Source organism: Acartia tonsa, chromosome 12 (assembly GCF_053477335.1).
Source record: "Acartia tonsa isolate MP-2025a chromosome 12, ASM5347733v1, whole genome shotgun sequence".
Lineage (NCBI taxonomy): Eukaryota > Metazoa > Arthropoda > Copepoda > Calanoida > Acartiidae > Acartia > Acartia tonsa.
Genome location: NC_137271.1, coordinates 30,420,101 through 30,439,088, shown reverse-complemented (window position 1 = coordinate 30,439,088; position 18,988 = coordinate 30,420,101). Strand labels below are relative to the sequence as shown.

General features: G+C 34.0%; 2 protein-coding genes across 2 annotated transcripts; one reads left to right on the top strand and one right to left on the bottom strand.

Moving 5' to 3' along the window:
- Positions 1-1,350: 1,350 nt before the first annotated feature.
- LOC145333295 (uncharacterized) lies at positions 1,351-5,967 on the bottom strand. Its single transcript, XM_080178423.1, has 3 exons — positions 3,745-5,967; positions 2,439-2,982; positions 1,351-2,330 (listed from the first exon to the last, which is right to left on the bottom strand). The coding sequence occupies exons 1-3, from the start codon at positions 5,965-5,967 to the stop codon at positions 1,351-1,353; spliced, it is 3,747 nt and encodes a 1,248-aa protein (XP_080034549.1).
- Positions 5,968-8,474: 2,507 nt separating this feature from the next.
- pont (RuvB-like helicase pontin) lies at positions 8,475-18,854 on the top strand. Its single transcript, XM_080179773.1, has 16 exons — positions 8,475-8,694; positions 9,607-9,710; positions 10,143-10,241; positions 10,821-10,926; positions 11,182-11,301; positions 11,558-11,619; positions 12,142-12,192; positions 12,717-12,782; positions 13,555-13,625; positions 14,176-14,272; positions 14,927-14,992; positions 15,312-15,428; positions 16,365-16,451; positions 16,849-16,959; positions 17,731-17,799; positions 18,396-18,854. The coding sequence occupies exons 1-16, from the start codon at positions 8,628-8,630 to the stop codon at positions 18,471-18,473; spliced, it is 1,371 nt and encodes a 456-aa protein (XP_080035899.1). The 5' UTR covers positions 8,475-8,627; the 3' UTR covers positions 18,474-18,854.
- The last annotated feature ends 134 nt before the right edge of the window (positions 18,855-18,988 follow it).

Sequence of the window (18,988 nt, the reverse complement as noted above, 5' to 3'; positions counted from 1 at the left end):
TTTTTATCGTGATTTGTTGAAGTTGCCAACTCTTTAACTTTTGTGTGACCAATTTGTGCTTTTTATCCCAGCCGCGGTTTTTACGAATTTTTTCGTTTACAGTTTTTATAATTATTACGATTTCTTTCTTTCACAATTATATAAGTTTATTTATACAGTATGGTTTTGATTTTTGTTATTTTTTAACTGTTTTTGTGTATTTTTGTTTGATTTTTCATTGGTTTTTGTTATTTTTTCTTTGATTTTTATTTTCTTTTTCTTTGTACATTAGGTTTTCTATTTACATATACTTGACTGATTTTTGTTATCTTAACCCATTAGTGCCGAGCGCCACTTTTATGGGCCGATCGAGCTGTAAGTTTCAGGGAAGCTTTATAATGGTCAAAACGGAATTCGTATTTTTTTGTTTTGCTCTAGTGGCGTGCACAGGAAAGTTGCAAAAAAACCCGGTTCGGCTTGGCCATAAATACCAACCAGGCATTAACACCCGTTTTTGGTGCTTTCCCCCAGTTTTAAAACCCGGTTGACCTGTATAAACCCGGTTATTTTGACCAAAAATCGAAAAATGTAATTTTTGAACGCCAAAAGTGAGATGAACACTTTTTAGAACTTTGATACGATCCGTAATTGAAAACTACACAACCTCATGTAATCTAAAGAGCTACAAGTATAATACGAAGCGATTTATTTCAAATTTAGTGTTTCGGCTATAGGTGCCGCCGTTTTCGGGTAAAAAAACCCGTTGCTCGAAGTTTTAAAAGACACACACTACAAAAAAAGAACATATAAAATTTGGGTGTTACATATCAGAAAACGAGCATAAAACTATTGGGTGACACCTATAGAGATTACTAGGGTTATTAGGGTGGCTCAAACCCTTACTAATGACGTAAACTGTTATTTTTATTGGTTGAAAAGTTAAAACCGGGTAATAAAAACCGAAACCGAGCCGGGTTTTAAAATTTTCGGGTATTTATGGCCAAGCCGAACCGGGTCATAATAGGGCGTAAAAAAACGATAAAAAAATCATATAAAAAATTATAATTTGAATAAAACGAATTCACAAATAGATGTACTTGTCAATAAACATTAGATTTCACAAAAAAAATCAGCGACCTTACTATAAAAACAAAAAAGTTAGAAGGTTATTTTGAATTTTCATGATTTTCAAATTTTGTTGAGCTATACCAGCAAACGGAAGTAAGCTAAACTGCCTGCTCCAGGGGGAAATGAAAGTCAGGGTAGTAGAGGGGGGATTCATTCTGAGAATGATGCAATTATGAAGCCGGAAACCGGTTTTTTTTCCATTTTTCGGAACCGGGTTTTGATGCCCGGTTCGGCACTAATGGGTTAATTGACAATCTTTTCAAGTAGCTCCCTTGGAATTCTGCCATTTTCTAGCACTTCAAGCATAGGTAGCTTGTTAACATTGCGTTTTGTTAGAATGTCAGCGAGCATGTTCTTTCCTTCAACCCACTTGATTTCACTGACTCTTCCATCTTCTACCATATCTTTGATCATTGCTATATCAGCTCTCAACATCCTTTCTGATACCTCTGATTCAGAGTAAACAGCCACCCTCGCAGAGTTGTTATCTGTGATGGCTTTAATTGTCAGATCAGCTTCACCGCTTGTTATCTGCTTTAGCATCTCCTTGATAGCTAGTGCAGCATCTAGTCCATTGTATAAACTCAGCGTTTCAGCTCCAAGTGTACTGTTCACCTTTCTCTTTATCTTGCCACTTTTCCACTCAATTGGAGCACAGTTTCCAGTTTTTGTGTTCACTAATAGTAGAAAGTAACCTCCACAGCTGTCTGTGTTGTTATTTAGATTTCTAAATGCTGCGTCAGTAAAAATCCATACTTGACAATCTGAAAAGTTGCCAATGTCTGATGTTGTCACTTTAACTTCCAACTTCTTCAATTTGTTAGCTACTTTCTTTGCTTGAATCAGGTCCTCCACTACTCCTCCCTTGAACTTTGTGGATAACTCAATAGTTTCGAAACTTAGATCAGGTCTTGTGCCTCTTTGAGCCCAGTTGACAATTCCTGTTAGTTGTCTTAACAATGTGAGCTCTTCCTGATTCATCTCTCTCTTTTTATCCTTCAGCTCCTTTAAGTCTAGACTTGGTATCTTCACATTCTTAACGTACTTATCCTGATCTACTTTGATACAGTTGTCACCTTGCTGTATTCTGATTCCTGTGTACAGAAAGTCTCTTGATTCAGATTTTCCTACTTTCAACATGGCAAGTACTTGTGGCATTATGTGTTTGACAAAGTGTGGATCACCTGCATGTAAAAAGTCATCCACATGCAGCGCAACAAAACCTATGAGTTTGTTATCTTTAATCAAGAAAAACACACCTTTGTCACAAAAAGCTTTTTGAAAACCTAGATCCATTAACTTTTTATGTACCTTAAAGTACCACTGCCTACTTGCATCTTTCAAGCCGTATAAACAGGTATTCAGTTTCATCAACTGATTTGGTAATTCTGCTTCTTTTGGTGGTTTTATAAACACATCCCTCTCTAGTCGATTTCCTTGTAAAAATGCTGATGATATATCTGTTGTGCTGATATCCCAGTTGTATTTTACTGCCAGAGCTAATAAAAGCCTTACAGAGTGCTTCTGTACTGTTGGGCTGTCTGTCGGAAAATCACCTTCTTCTTGGAATCCCCTGGCTGTCAGTCTAGCTCTAATTTCGTCTCCCTTTTCTGTTAATACCCAGGTTGTTGTAATCCTGTCTTGCCCCTCATCATTTACTACATCATATGTATTGAATGCTTTTAGCTTATCCAGCTCTACTAATTTTGCTGCTAAGGCAGCTGGAGAGTTTCGTTGCTCTCTTGACAACATTACTGCTAAAATAGATTCATGTACTATAAGGGCAAATACTTCTTCTTCATTTTCCATTCTGATTTTGTTATCTTTGGTTTGGTTGACTTCTATTGTTTTGCCATTATCTAGCTTAAAGGAAGCCTGCAAGAAATACCACGCTTTAACTGCTGAAAGACTGCCACAAGTAGACCAAATACCCCAAATTTGAAGCCTTCAGCTTCTATAACAAAAAAGTTCTAGGCATTTTAAAATGACATTTTATGTACATTGGAAATTTTGAAAGAATTGCAATGCTCATGTTGAAAACTTTAAAATTAAACTACGTGGCCTAGAAACAAAATTATAAGCTTATTTTTGTCATAAATTTAGGTTTCCAGTAACTAATTATATTTTTACAATAAAAATACCCATTTTTATAGTAAAAATCATTAAAAAAAATTAAGTTTTACTTGCGTTGTACCGAATGTACTGTAGCCAATCAGAAGGCTGAATTAGCTTAACAACCAATCACAGCTAAGCTTGTATTAGTTTACCCCTTTGTTTCCGCTATGATTTTCGTTTAAAAATGCAATTTAAATCGATTTTTTTCATAGATTTTGACTATAAAATGTGGTGTTTTTATTGTAAAAATGTAATCAGTTACAGGCAATCTAAGTTTCTGACAAAGATAAGGTTATAATTTTATGTCTAGGCAACGTAATTTAATATTGTTTTTTTCTTTTATGAGCATTGGAAATCTTTCAAAAATTCCATTGTACATAAAATGCTATTTTGAAATGCCTAGAACTTTTTTGTTATTGAAGCTGAAGGCTTATAATTTGGGGTATTGGGTCTTCTTGTGGCAGTCTTTTAGCAGTTAAAGCGTGTTATTTCTTGCAGGCGTCCTTTAAGTATCAGATGTACTTCTTCATCCTCTTCTTGAGTTTTGTTGTATCTTACTTCTCTTTTAGACATCTCATCATGGAAGACCTGTCCATTGTCTAATTGGATATTATACCATCCAGCATGCTTGCCTCCTACTTTACCACCATGCCCAAGAACAATTCCTTTCTCCCACTTTCCATTCTCAAGGATCTCTATTCTATCGTTCTTTTTAAGCACAGCTGCTGCATTTGCTAATGATCCATCTTCATTGAATTCTGGTTCTGGTCTCTGGTGATTTTTCTTCCTTTTCCGTCCTGCTTCTTGAGAAACTCTTGCATTTGTTGTTGTTGGTGTATTTGTTACTGCATCCTCTGTATCAGCTCCCGGAATCACATTCTCATTTTCTTCTTCTGTGACTTCATTTGTGTTGGTTTCATTGTTATCATCCATTTTTAAACTTGTCCAATCAGGTTCTTGATAGTCTTCTACTTCTTTCCCTGGTTTCAATGTTTTGCAGGTTGTCTTGGCATCATTCTCTTTGTTATCAACCTTTGTTTCATTAGTTTCTTCAGCGTTCTCTTTGCTGATAATGTCTTTTGCCAGTTGCTGTCCTGCTTTTACTAATCTGTTGGCACTGACTCGGTAGTAAATTGAACCAATTCTTATGAAAATTACTTTGCTATCTTGAAAAACTACTTTAGCCGGACCTCTCCATTTCTCTTCTCCTTCTTTCTTAAAGTAAACTATGTTACCTTTCTCATAAATGGTGTCAGCTACTCTTATCTTGGCTTTGAGAGCTCTCTTGATCCGTTCACATCTTTCGTTTTGAGTGTACTTCACTCTGGCTGCGTGTATAGCTTCAAGAGTTTCTAAAAGAGTCTTACTCTTTTCCGGTTCTTCCCATGCTGCTGGTGGATCATCTAAGATGTTTGGTAGCTTTATCTGCCTTCCGAAAACTAGTTGGTATGGTGAGAAACCTCTGACTGTTGACATGGAGTTGACTGCTGAAACCGCCCAGGCAAGTGCAACCTCTAAGCTCATGCTGGGAAAATCTCTCTTAACTGCGTGTGTCACACTATCTGTTGAGTAATGGGCCTTCTCCACTGTTCCGTTTTGCCAACCGGCATTGGCACCTGTTGTCATGTGTATTACATCTAACGCACTGCACACTTCCCTCATATCCTCATTACAAAATTCCGTACCATTATCAGTTATTATCCTACTGACTTTTCCAAAAATTGGCAACCACTTGAGCGTGAAAGCTTTTACTATTTCCGCTGGTTCTTTGCTTCTTATCACTGTAGCAACTTGGTATCTTGAGTAAATATCGATCATGTATAGTATATAAATGTTTTTGTTCTTATCCCATACCTTTAGATCCATTCCAAGCACTTCTCCAAAATCACTCGCCATTGGTGGGGCTACCGCAGGTCTTGGAGGTGTTTTCATTCTCATCACACATCCTTCACAAGCATCCATTATCTTATCTATCATAGCAGAGAACTTATCTTGCCATTTTCCTGCATCTTTCAGAATTGTCACAAACTGCTTTTTATTCCGATGACCGAATTGTTTGTGGATTTTTAGCAGTGATTTCATCTGAACTTTCTCGTTATCTTCATCTAGTTCAGCAATGTTTACTTGTTCTATTTGTTCTTTGTTATGTAGTAAATCGACTGTGTAATGACCTGCTGCGGTTGTTGTTAGAATGAGAGGTTTGCCATTAATGTAACCTTTGTCATTCTTCATATCAAGTGCAATTCCTAGATCTTTCATGTCACTTTTTGATAGAAGTAGAGGTATGTCTGAACTAATGACATCTATCCTTATTTGATTATCTTCACCGCCAATGCGTACAGGTAAGTTGTACATTGCCGTGGCTTTCAGTTTGCCTTGATTTCCAAAAATGAACTGTTTATTACTTGTCATTGGGCCTTCAACTTTGTTTTTCATCTCTTTTGGTAGTGATTGCAAGTAAATGCGTAACCATTTTTCTCCACACACACTGGAAGTACAGCAGGTATCTAGAGCTCCTTTGTTTAAGGCTTCTGCTGTAAATGCGTTTAGATCATCAATGTTGTCTGTGCAATATATAGAACACAGATTACATTCTTCTTGGCTTTCTCCTGCGCTTTCGCTGTCTGACAGTATTGGTATCAGCACTCTCTCTTCTTCCTTTGTTGTTTCATTGACTACAAATGCTGTTTTGAAATTTTTGAAATTTCCAGAACTCTGAATTGCATCAGGACAATCTATTACCATGTGTGTAGTAGCTTTGCAAGCATTGCATTGCAATGGTTTTCCGTCTTTTCCTAGCGGATTTCTCTTTTTAGTGCGATAAAACGTTTTGTTTTCATGACGGGATGGCTTTGTTGAGTTATTTTTATTGTTATCTTGTTTTTGGTATCGGTTTTCTGATTTTTGGTATCGCTTATCCCTCTTTGGCGGCTTCCATCCCCTTGAAAGATATATTTCGTCGTGATTTGAAATGTCGTCTTTGTTGGCGGAGTTAGTAAGGAAAGCTTCATTATTTTTGGTTTTATTATCTATTGTTCCAAAAATCTCGCGCATTTTTTGCTTTACGGTTTGGTATCGTTTATTGTCTTCGGCTTGAATGTCTGCTACGGTTCTTATGAGCATAAATTCGGTTTCCGTCAATTTTGCTGTAATCATAAGATCCATTGCTAAAACTCTATCATTTGGGTTGTTAATTTTTAATTGTTTAGCCTTTTGTAGCATTTTATCATATTCGATAATATATTCTGGGATTGTTTGTCCATTTTTGCGTTCTATAACCTTTATTTTTGCGTACGTTGTGTATATTTCTTCATCTGTATTTTTCCAGAATCTCTCTTCCATAAACTTAATAATTAATTCCACCCCTTCAGCATTGTTAATAAGTGTGGTTGGCTTGACCTCTTTGTATAAATCTTCTCTTAGCGTCGCACCAAACCTCGATGATTCTTTAGGTATTTCTTGAGCTAGGGCAAAACCTTGTTTTTCTATCGGTAAATCTGTTGTGGCAGACCAAGCACGAATGCATTCTATCCACATCGCTACGTCGCTAAAATCTTCAATATAAGGGATTGGTATGTTGTTTCTTACAGGAAAGTCATTTTTTGATCTCTCCCCTTTTTGTTCCGATTGTTTCGGGTTTGTTATCTTATCTGTTTTATCCCCCACTTCCATTTTTAAACTTACTGGGGTCTTTGTTATCTTTTTGTTATCTATATATAGTTATGACTCGGTTTCGGTTTTTGTTAACAGTGTTTAATCTCAGGACCTCAATCCTTGTTGTTTTATTGTTATCTATATATAGTTATGACTCGGTTTCGGTTTTTGTTAACAGTATTTAATCTCCGGACCTCAATCCTTGTTATATTATTGTTATCTATATATAGTTATGACTCGGTTTCGGTTTTTGTTAAACGTTTTGTTAATCTCAGGACCTCAATCCTTGTTATCAGAAAAGAACATTCAGGACCTCAATCCTTGTTATCTAAAAAAATATAATCAGGACCTCAATCCTTGTTATATACAATCAGGACCTCAATCCTTGTTATCAAAAATTATAATCAGGACCTCAATCCTTGTTATCTAAAATCAGGACCTCAATCCTCGCTCTCTAAAATCAGGACCTCAATCCTTGTTATCAAAAAAAAAAAACATTCGGACCTCAATCCTTGTTATACAAATCAGGACCTCAATCCTTGTTATCAAAAAATAAAATCAGGACCTCAATCCTTGTTATCTCAAGTCAGGACCTCAATCCTTGTTATCTAAATTCAACACTGGACCTCAATCCTAGTTGTCTTTTAGTTATGGCACAGCTTGTGTCTTTGTTGTCTAAAATGTTTACTAATGTTTGTTATCTTACTAGCGAGCCTCAACCCGTTAGAATAAAAAAACACTTTTGCTTATCACTTTTTGTGGATTTTTGTTATGTTATGTGATTTTATGTCATAGTTTTTATGTGCTCCGTAGATCGTTACATTTTGTTCATGCTACCATTGTTAAATTTACCTAAAGTAGTAGCGCAGCTATGGAGTCACTTAAACACCAGCACATAAAATGACATGTTCACATTAGTCTAAAACATAACATAATTTTCATATTATTGCACCCACATATAAATATTAAAAACCCCAGTAATCTGCAATAAACAAAAGCCAAATTAATAACCAAATAGAATCTTATTTACATGAACATGAATAAACAATATATCTTAAAATAAGCAACATAAATAGCTTGGTATCATAATAAACTATGCTTGGTAGGGAAGAGTTCTCCTAGTCCAGTCGCCCTCTTGCCTCCAGACTGGTTTGTTAAGTATCCTGCTTGTTATCCAATCCTATAAATAATCATACAATTATTTATCACAACATGTTATGTCGCAGATGCTATTGAAAATAATAAAAGTAGCATGGGGAACTACAATGAAAATAGCTTCTAAAGAACTGAAGGCATTGAATGAGAAGGAAAGAAGTATTCTTCAGAAAACGTTTGAGGAAACCCAACAAGATTTTGAAAAATGGAAACAAAAACTAAAAAAGACGGCAGAGTTAAAAACTTAAAATTATGAAAGATCTTGAATCAAAGATTGAAAAGTTTACAATTTGATAAACCAAAAAGAAATACATCTTCACACATTTGTTACTTCAATCTAAATTTGAAATGATCAGATAGTGAGCAAATCCAATTTCAAGAAAGTATGAAGAAATGGAAAAACTTGAGTGCTGCAGATCTCAACATAATAATATAATATCATGCATGATATTATATTATCTCTTTTTTATATTACAACTGTACATCTTCTTTAAACTCACAATTTGTCTGTTTGTCCAATCTATGATTTTTTTGTGCTTCGCTACTTATAGATATTTTTTTCACATTTATTTTTGTAGTTTTCATATCTTTATAAAATGAAAATCGAAGAGGTGAAATCCACCATCAAGACACAGAGGATCTCTGCTCACACCCACGTCAAAGGTAAAGCTTTTTCCCCTTTATATTAGTAGTAAGATGTGTGTTAGGGTTTGTCGATTTTGGACATTTTTATCTGATATGTAAGCGGGTACCTGAACTTGATTTATATCATTATATGAGTAAAATAAAGCGCTGGATGTAAATAATTTTCGGTTAATCCAATGCAGGATAAGTACCTATAAAAAATTATTTTTATATGTATGTTAATGAGTGGTTTGTATGTCTAGCTGTAGACGAAAATATTTCGTATAGAAAAAGCAGATTTAGTAAAAACAACTTTAATCTTTTCCAATATATCATTATTCTCATAAATGTAATAAGTATAGATAGATGTATAACCCAGACAACTACCATGACTTTTTTGTCTGCTAGCAAAGGGGGGAGGCGGATGTGCCACTTTTTGAAACCAAAACTAAAAGTCAAAGGAACTCAACTAAAAAAAGAGTTACAGGTCTGACATTTTGCATGGCATTTGCTTTATAGGGGTACAATATGGAACTGTGAAGAAACGGCGGCGCAACCGCCGAAAACCGCCGAGAAAAGGCAAAAAAATTCGGCGGGAAACGGCGGTTTTCGGCGGTTGCACCGCCGTTTCTTCACAGTTCCATATTGTACACCTATAAAGCAACTGCCATGCAAAATCTCAGACCTGTAACTCTTTTTTTAGTTGAGTTCCTTTGTTGACTTTTACTTTTGGTTTCAAAAAGTGGCACATCCGCCTCCCCCCTTTCTTTCTTCTTTTTGTGGAGACTTGGCCGTGTTAATATTTACGATGCTATTGGCTAATAATTAAAGACCCAATTGAAAGTAGAAATGGGATTGGAACATAGTTATTTACCCCTTCCCACTCTATTGTTTTACTCTAATATTATTCTAGCTTTCTAGTCTTGTTATTTTTATTTGATTTAATTTTAGGACTTGGTCTGAATGATGATGGTTCAGCAATCAAAGTGTCCTCTGGTTTGGTCGGCCAAGAACAGGCCAGAGAAGCAGCAGGACTTGTGGTCGACCTTATTAGGGTAGGATATATTGTCTATATTTTATTCACAATCATTACCAAGTATTATAAAACATACCTAAGTATAAACATTAACATGATATAACAAGATTCTCTACTAGGTAGTATTGCAAGTTTACAATATATGTGATATAAATCTATATTGTTTGTTTTTTCCTGGGGGGCGGGGTTAAGGGGGTAGAAGTTGGATTGCGCCGAAAAAGGGGGTAATTTTATATTTATTTATAAAAAAGATTTTTTTTGGATCTAGGTATTATTATCCCTTGGATAAATAAGTTAGTAGATGAACACAAAGTGTTCGATTTAAAAAAAAAGTTTATATGCTTAGGTAGTTCAAAATAGTCTGCTGTATTTTGATAAGTGGTTCATTTAAATTTATTCAATCCTTTTTATAACTGAAAATAATTTAATCCGAGTTTTGTTTAAATTCCAGGCCAAACGGATGGCTGGACGTGCTATTCTGATGGCGGGACCACCTGGAACCGGCAAAACTGCGCTGGCATTGGCAATTGCCCATGAGCTTGGCAACAAGGTTAGACGTAAATTCTCAGTAACAATATGGCAAAAATACATTTGTTTTCTTTTGGAATAGAAAAATGATCTTTTTTTGGTTTTTGATACCTGTCAATAAGGGGTAGTTTCACGAAATGCATTTGAACTTAATTTAGTGAACCGCATATTTTTTCCTGGTTAATTGGTTAAACTACATTTATATGGCATATATCTGAAAGAATTTCAATTTTCTACCACGTAGTTTTAAAAATATCAAGACTTGAAAATCGTCTTTTTAAATTGCAAATATCACAAAAAGACGATTTTCAAGTCTTGATATTTTCAAAACTACGTGATAGAAAATTAAAATTCTTTCAAATATATGCCATATAAATATAGTTTAACCCATTAATTAGCAAAAAATATGCGGTTCACTAAATTAAGTTCAAATGCATTTCGTGAAACTACCCCTTTCCCTAAAGGTTTTGGCATCAAGAAATTAGGCTCTACATCTTGCGGAATATAACCACATAGGTCAAACCTTTTTAAAAGTCTTTTGCTTGAAGCATAATATACTTACTTAGAACATCATTACTGACGGTTAATATCTTACATTAAGGTTCCCTTCTCCCCAATGGTTGGAAGCGAAGTGTACAGTAGTGAAATTAAGAAGACTGAAGTGCTTATGGAACATTTTAGGCGTGCCATTGGTCTTAGAATCAAAGGTACATAAATATTCAAAATTAAATTTTGGTATGTGTTTTTATTGGCTTTTATCTAAGATATACTGTTGAAATTTTGTGTTAAGATTCACATGACCTTCAAGCATCCACTCTTCCACTCATTATGTCCGTCTGTCTATCTGTTATGCTAACCTTTTCATTCCTTTTCATTCCTTTGTTTAACTCTTCTTTTATATTTTGGAGTTTTGTGTCTTATGAAACTTATCATCCTTGTTAGGTAGATTATTTTCCTTTTAGAAAACAAAGAGGTATATGAAGGAGAGGTGACAGAGATATCCCCTGTTGAGACAGAGAACCCTGCGGGAGGCTTCACCAAAACTGTCTCTCATGTCGTACTTGGCCTTAAATCTGCAAAAGGTATGTTTTTTTGTAAGAGGGAAAAGGCAACAACAAAAGAAACTTTTTATTTTGCTGATTTTCAGTCAAAAAGAAATTATCATGCATTTTGAAACGTACTATGAAATGCAAAAAAGAAACACATTTGGTCTTTAAATATTGAACTGTGACTGGCAGTATAAATTATAAACTTTGGGTACTAGTATAATTTAAAATGCTGTGTCCCCGGCCCTTTCTCTCTGAGATTTTGGCTGAGAAAAATATTTTAATTGTTTAGGTACGAAACAGTTGAAGCTTGATCCAACCATTTATGAAAATCTACAGAAGGAGAGAGTTGAGGTATATATATTCATGTTTTGTTTATACTTGTGTAATTGTCTGTTCAATTGTACGCAGACCCGAAAATATAAGAGCATAGACAAATATATTAGAGTCTAAACCTATGTAAACATGAGGGAATGGAAATGTGGATTGAATCAATGAACATCTTTTCCCCTCTGAAATATTTACATTCTACCAAAGGCAGATTTTTTCTTACTTTTTTGAGGATCATTAATATATCGTCTAGTGTCCTATTCCTCTAACCATGGTTTTGAATTGTTGACTTTCTATTACTTGGATCTTTCACCAGATTATCATGTACTCTAATAAAGTGAAACTTGTAGTTGGCTAAAATAGCGATCTTCCCTCCATCTACCCCTTGTACTTTATCTCCCCTCCTACAATGATGAAAGAACCGACCTTTAAGGAATGTCCATGTTAGCAATCTTTTGTCATAATATCCACGTATTTTCTATATCCATTGACTTAAGGTATCCTATGCAATTATAAACAAATACCTACCTAGCTATTATTTTTAAGGTCGGAGATGTTATCTATATTGAAGCTAACAGCGGAGCAGTTAAAAGACAGGTTAGCAACACTTTGTAACTAGTACTTAATGGTGTTTGGTAACTTATTTCAGGATTTTTGATATATCTGTGTTTTTTTTTGTGTTTGTTAATGTTAATTAAGGCATATCGTGTAGGTAACAAATTTACATCGGATCGACCATGAACCAACAGTGGATTTATTATTACTTGGATCGTACACCAGATTATCATGTTCTCTAATAAAGTAAAACTTGTAGCTGGCTGTAATAACGATCCTCTCCCTCTACCCTCTTTACCCCATGCCCTCTCGCCCTACTGGATAAATGAACTGACGAATAAATTACAGGGGAAATGGCAGCCTGAATTGACGACAATTTTTCCAATGTCATAAAATCAAGAGCGCATATTCAGGAATTCGCGAGTAGATTATATTAAAAATTAAAATCGTTACAAGGTGTAAATTACTATAGAAAAGCATATCAAACTTTCCTTGCTCAAGGGTGTGGATGTAGTCCTTTCCAAAAGCCCTTGCATGAAAGATTCCATTAAATAATATTTATTTAGGGTCGCAGTGACACTTTTGCCACAGAGTATGATTTAGAAGCGGAGGAGTATGTCCCTATTCCAAAGGTTAGTCAAATATTTCTTACTAAGTGTATTTTTAAAAGCGAAGCTTTTCTATAATTAGGGTAGGTCCGTCCGTCCGTCCGTAACGGATAGCTTTTTTCGTAAATTTAGGCATGTTAGAATTGTCCTATTGATTTCAAACTTTGCATGGTGATTTCTGTAGTAGTTAGGTACGATTTAGAAAGCGTAGCAACTCTATAATCATTACAAGAATGTCCGTACGTCCATTTTAAACATGATGATTTTTTTACTTTTTTAACAACTAATTTTTATGTGATCTAATAATCCGATTGATCTGATTTTTGGTATACTGATTCCTGGGACAACAAAGTACAATTTTATAAGCGAAGCAACTCTGTAAGCAAGTCCTAAAGTATGTCCATAAATATTATTCTGTAAAAAGCAGTTTTCAACAATTTTACTTACAAATTTGCTTCGATTCTTATACATTTATATTCTGACATTTATATTCTGACATTATACAAGTGTTAATGTCCGTTTGTCCTACCGTTTCAGTGCTTCGTTTTTATGGATGTTACTTAAGTTCCCTATTTATTCTGCACAAGATAAATTTTTTCTCCCGGCTGCAAAATAATCCATTTATTCCCCCCCGCTCCAATGGTTTTTACCCTAGGGGGAGGGGGGAAATAGAAAAAGCGAATAGCTTGCTAGGGTAAAAACAAAAATATGCATGAATTATTTATAGGCTTAGTTTTTATTACCGTACGTATGTACCTGCCCAACGATGAAATTAATGATAAACTTATTTTATCAGGGTGACGTACACAAGCGCAAGGAAGTTATTCAAGATGTTACCCTCCATGACTTGGATGTTGCTAATGCTAGGTAGGTATCATTCTTTTCCAGTATGTCTTCGGTATCGTTTAATGCGTTTGCGTATACACTGGATTCCGAGCTATACTGAAAAAATCATGTATGTATTGTATCATACTAAAGACAATTTTCCACGAATAATAAAATAAAAATTACAACTTTTTTCCTCTTATTTTACTATTTGCTAGAATCTGTCTATAATACAATGCGATAGATAACTGATAAGTACCGCATCTTATAAAACCTAATTAGAAAGTTTGCATATCTATATTAAAGGATCAATTTAATTAGTTAAAAACTAATAACTATGATCTTTAAATTAGAAATGAATTAAGTTTAAATCTGTCATTTTCATATTAATGTATCGTTCACTTAAAAAGGTCAGATTATCATTACCCCTTCCTTTTTTTAGCAATAGTATCTAGTATGTTATCTAATCAAAAATAATGCGGGGATGAAGGGGTTTCTGTGCCTGACTAGGCCCTTTGAGGGAAACTACTTGAATATTTTTCTTATGCACTAAATGATAATATCACATAACAATAGCGCAACTACTATATAGGCCTCAAGGTGGACAAGATATTATGTCGATGATGGGACAGCTACTCAAACAAAAGAAAACAGAAATCACAGACAAACTCAGAAGAGAAATAAATAAGGTATGAATATTTCTCGTATTAATTCGAATCCGGTGGATAGGAACCGGTTTTCATCGATATGAAAAAACTATGTCTAGCATCGTATTATATCCTGCTTTCTACGAATATAAAAGTGTACAATCATAAGATTAAAACCATTTTTTTAGCCGGTGCCTTCGGCACCTCTGCGCTAAAAAACTAGTTTAATTCTCATAATTGTACATTCTATATCCGCGGAAAGCCGTTTATAATACGATGCGAGAAATAACTATTATGTCGTTAGTTGTTACCCTATTTAAATAATTCATGAATTTTTTGTTTTGATTTGATTTTTTTTTCGTTCAACTTAAAATATTTTTTCCATCCCACTTTAACTAAATGTCTGTATTTAATTTTAAGTGTAGGAATAAACATAAAAATAGATAAAAACCAACCTAAGGCTTTAATCTAGAAATTAAATAGCATTAAACCAGCCCAAGACCGATGATATGCATCCCAGATTTAAAGAACTTAATCGTTTAAGTCATTATCAAAATCTCTTATCATCAAATAATCCTTACCTACTACTTCATAAAATCGAATACATACATTAACATGTCTATAAATAGAGAATTTATATCAGACCAGTATTACCGACTAACAGATCGGCTTCAAGATGAAAACTATTTATTTTAGGTTGTTAACAAATATATTGATGAAGGTATCGCTGAATTAGTTCCTGGCGTTCTTTTCATTGACGAGGTAGATTTTTTTAAAAATTTTAATGGTAATGGAATTTTGCCTGTACAATAACCCAGAAAGAGAGTGGACAATGGGCTGTTTATTACTCTAGCCCCCAAATTTTAAAATAAAATTTTTTTATTCGCTGGCTCAATAACTTTGTAGACTGTAGTGAATTTTGATTGGTTGGTTTATTAAGTTTACTGTTTAGTGTGCAATCGTTTCATACAATAAAATAGTTTGTTGTTAGAAAATAGTTTGTAAGTACCTAATTCAAAAAAGGTAATAAGTAAAGTTTGTATCATTTACTACCTAGGTACTAATCTAATTTTGTTTTAAGGTGCATATGTTAGATATAGAGTGCTTTACCTACCTCCACCGTGCATTAGAATCCACAATTTCACCCATTGTTATTTTCGCCACTAACAGAGGAAAATCCACCATTAGAGGGACACAGGTATAACTTTTTATTACTTCATCTACTTTCTAAGTTTATTAAAACATAGGTAGGTTACAGTTAATGTCATATTGACAAATTTTTTAATAGGTACTTCTTGAAATTGTGTATACTCGAAACTTTCATTTTTATATTTTTAGGTAGGTACACAATTCATTGAACTTTTTATATTGATATATGTCCTATAGTTTTGCTAGGTATGCTTTGTATGAATAAGATCTTACTTGATTTTTTATGCCTTTGTGAAAAAATGCACAAAAAGACATGATTAACTTCCTGTCTATATAGGATATAGTTTCTCCCAATGGTATCTAAGTTTATTTATTAGATTTATCTGTATAGGATATAGTATCCCCCCATGGTATCTAAGTTTATTTATTAGATTTATCTGTATAGGATATAGTATCTCCCCATGGTATCTAAGTTTATTTATTAGATTTATCTGTATAGGATATAGTATCTCCCCATGGTATCTAAGTTTATTTATTAGATTTATCTGTATAGGATATTGTATCTCCCCATGGTATCTAAGTTTATTTATTAGATTTATCTGTATAGGATATAGTATCTCCCCATGGTATCTAAGTTTATTTATTAGATTTATCTGTATAGAATATAGTATCCCCCCATGGTATCTAAGTTTATTTATTAGATTTATCTGTATAGGATATAGTATCTCCCCATGGTATCCCAGTTGATTTATTAGATTTTTCTGTACAGGATATAGATTCTCCCCATGGTATCCTAGTTGATTTATTAGATTTATCTGTATAGGATATAGTATCTCCCCATGGTATCCCAGTTGATTTATTAGATTCATCTGTATAGGATATAGTATCTCCCCATGGTATCCCAGTTGATTTATTAGATTCATCGGTATAGGCTATAGTATCTCCCCATGGTATCCCAGTTGATTTATTAGATTTATCTGTATAGGATATAGTATCTCCCCATGGCATTCCAGTTGATTTATTGGACAGACTGTTAATCATCCGAACTCTACCCTATACAGAAGAAGAAATGGTAAATTTTTTTTGTGGGGGGGGGGTCAAAATTGTTGTAATGACTGCAATGTCTACATGTATGAGGATGAGATACAGCCATTTTCTTTTTTTTGTATTTTGCGAATATTTATTACAAGATATCGACGAAATTTAGAATTAATACCTAAACAAATCCGTTTAAAACATAACTTAAGTTTTAGAACGGTAGGTAAAAAGAGAAGAAAAAAACGCGAGCTGAGCGGTCAAGTTATTCTCTTTAGGAAGGTATCTGAAAAGAATTTTAATTGAATTAGGATTGTTTGGTTGGCTTATCAATATTGGGTTGGGTACGTACATCAATTTATCGTCCATTGTCTTGTCCCTTAAGATCCCTGACTATCTTACATAACTGTTTTTAATAAAAATTTTATTACAAGGTTCAAATTATCCGAATCCGCGCAGCCACCGAGAATTTGACCATTGAGGATTCTGCCCTCCAGATATTGGGACAAATTGGCTCCAAGGCCACGCTAAGATATGCTGTTCAGGTATTTAAATGTTTCTCGCGTTGTATTATAAACAGCTTTCAGCGGATATAATAAAATAGTTTTAAGCTTATAGTTGTACATTTTTATATTCTTAGAAAACTGGATATAATACGATGCTTGACATAATATTTTAGTATGGCTGAGAACCGATTCTTATTCACCGGATATTAATCGGTTTCGAAGCGATTCGGGAAAAGATTTTTCCAGGAATTAATATTCAAACTCCCCCCCCCCCCCTTATAAAAAAAACCACATACACGATGTAATTTCACTCTTATTTAAAAATAATTTATTGCCTAATTGTGACTGCGCCCCTAGCATCTAGGAGCTCTGTATCTGTAAGTCAGAGAGAGAAAGGGTACAAAGTTTTACAATAACGTTTCCTTATTTGTTGGCTTAACACCTTTGGGGACCTATACTGAAATTCGATTGGTTGTGTTATTAAGTTCAGTGTTCAAACGTTTCAACCATTTATTTTAATGCACAGAAGGGGTAATTTTGTGTGTCATCATTAGGGATGTACATCAATTTATTGACTATTGTCTTATCCCTTTAGATCCCTGATTTTAAGTATAGGGAAAGCAGAAAATAATTATCCTGAAACCATTCCAGGACAAGATTTTATTTATTATGCCTTTTGGTGAAAAAAACACTTGTATAAATAATACTACAGACAAAAAAAAATTTATACTAGGTAAGTATAGTATTGTCCGGGTGTTTTTTTTGCATACAGGGTTGACAGATAACTAATAATATTATGTTTATTTTCAGTTGTTAACCCCAGCTGCCATTAATGCCAAGATTTGTAACAGATCTCAGATTGAAAAATCAGACATTAAGGTAAGTTATTAAAATCTATGGAATAGACATATTTCTGTTATAGCCGTGAAGTCAGTTGGTGTACTAGCGGCTGCTCTCCTAGGTATCTAACAATTTTCGAATTAGACACCAAAACTAATAGAAAACAATGGATGTAGAATGTACGTGGATATTATGACAGAGGAAAAATTTTCGTCAATTTTGCTTGGTAACACGGAACTCTTTTATTGGTCACATCGTTCATACAGTAGGAGGGGAAGGGCCAAAGGGGGAATTTGTATTTTTAGCCCTCTAAAGTTTCACTTTATTAGAGAATTTTAAAATCTGGTGTAAGATCCAAGTAATGATATATCCATATAAGAAAATGCTATCTATTCAGTCGCTAGGTAGTAAGATCTAATAAAAAAAAACTTTACTTTATTTTGCAGGATACTTGTATTAAGAAGATTGCTTTTGCGTTTTAAAACTTCTTAAGTTCTTACCATGTTTATTTGAGACTTTTCAAAAATATCTTCTATCGAATAGTATTACCTACCTAGCTGTTTTACATATTTCTAAGAACACACAAGGAAAGATGTAAACACCGTTGCTAACTTTTAAATTATTATTTATTCTAGGACATGACAGAGCTGTTCATGGATGCCAAGTCGAGCGCGGAAATGTTGAGAGAAAACTCAGAAAAATACATGAAGTAAGCCCACACAACCATGGTCGTCAACTTTAATCTGGTGGAAGGGTGTAACACCTGAAATTTAATCCCTAATATTGAAGCTTTTTTGATCATGTTTATTGTATTTTTTGGTAAAGAAAGTATGTGTTATTATCCACTTTTGTACCTGCTAAAAGTTTTGAAACAAAATACATCAATTTTAATCATGCCATTTAAAGAAAATTGTAAAGAAATCCTTATTGGGCGATTTTTTTTCTCGCAAAGTTTTAAAATAAAATTGGAAGATTTTTTCTTTGTTTCATCATTTTATTTACACAAGCACAGTCAAGTTTTGTGTTTTGTTAATTTGAAATAATACCTTCTGTTAATTTGTGGCATTTCTCGTAATAAACATTTTTTCTATGAACTTTTGTTTAAATTTTTAGAAACAAAATCTTTCTACAAGTTTAATGATCGGTTTGTTTCGTCTGATGGATTTAGTAGGTTGTATGAACCCGCGCCCGTGGCTCAACACGTAGCGTAAGTGAGGTGATAGGTTCG

What these genes read in the sequence shown, in the direction of transcription:
- LOC145333295 (XM_080178423.1), bottom strand. Translation starts at nt 5,967, where the DNA reads ATGGTAATAGATTGTCCTGATGCAATTCAGAGTTCTGGAAATTTCAAA. An exon ending in CTCAAGAAGAGGATGAAGAA is followed by an intron (nt 2,983 to 3,744) that starts GTACATCTGATA and finishes TATTTCTTGCAG; the next exon opens with GCTTCCTTTAAGCTAGATAA. An exon ending in ATACGGCTTGAAAGATGCAA is followed by an intron (nt 2,331 to 2,438) that starts GTAGGCAGTGGT and finishes ACAAACTCATAG; the next exon opens with GTTTTGTTGCGCTGCATGTG.
- pont (XM_080179773.1), top strand. Translation starts at nt 8,628, where the DNA reads ATGAAAATCGAAGAGGTGAAATCCACCATCAAGACACAGAGGATCTCT. An exon ending in TTGTGGTCGACCTTATTAGG is followed by an intron (nt 9,711 to 10,142) that starts GTAGGATATATT and finishes TTTAAATTCCAG; the next exon opens with GCCAAACGGATGGCTGGACG. An exon ending in TTGAAAAATCAGACATTAAG is followed by an intron (nt 17,800 to 18,395) that starts GTAAGTTATTAA and finishes TATTTATTCTAG; the next exon opens with GACATGACAGAGCTGTTCAT.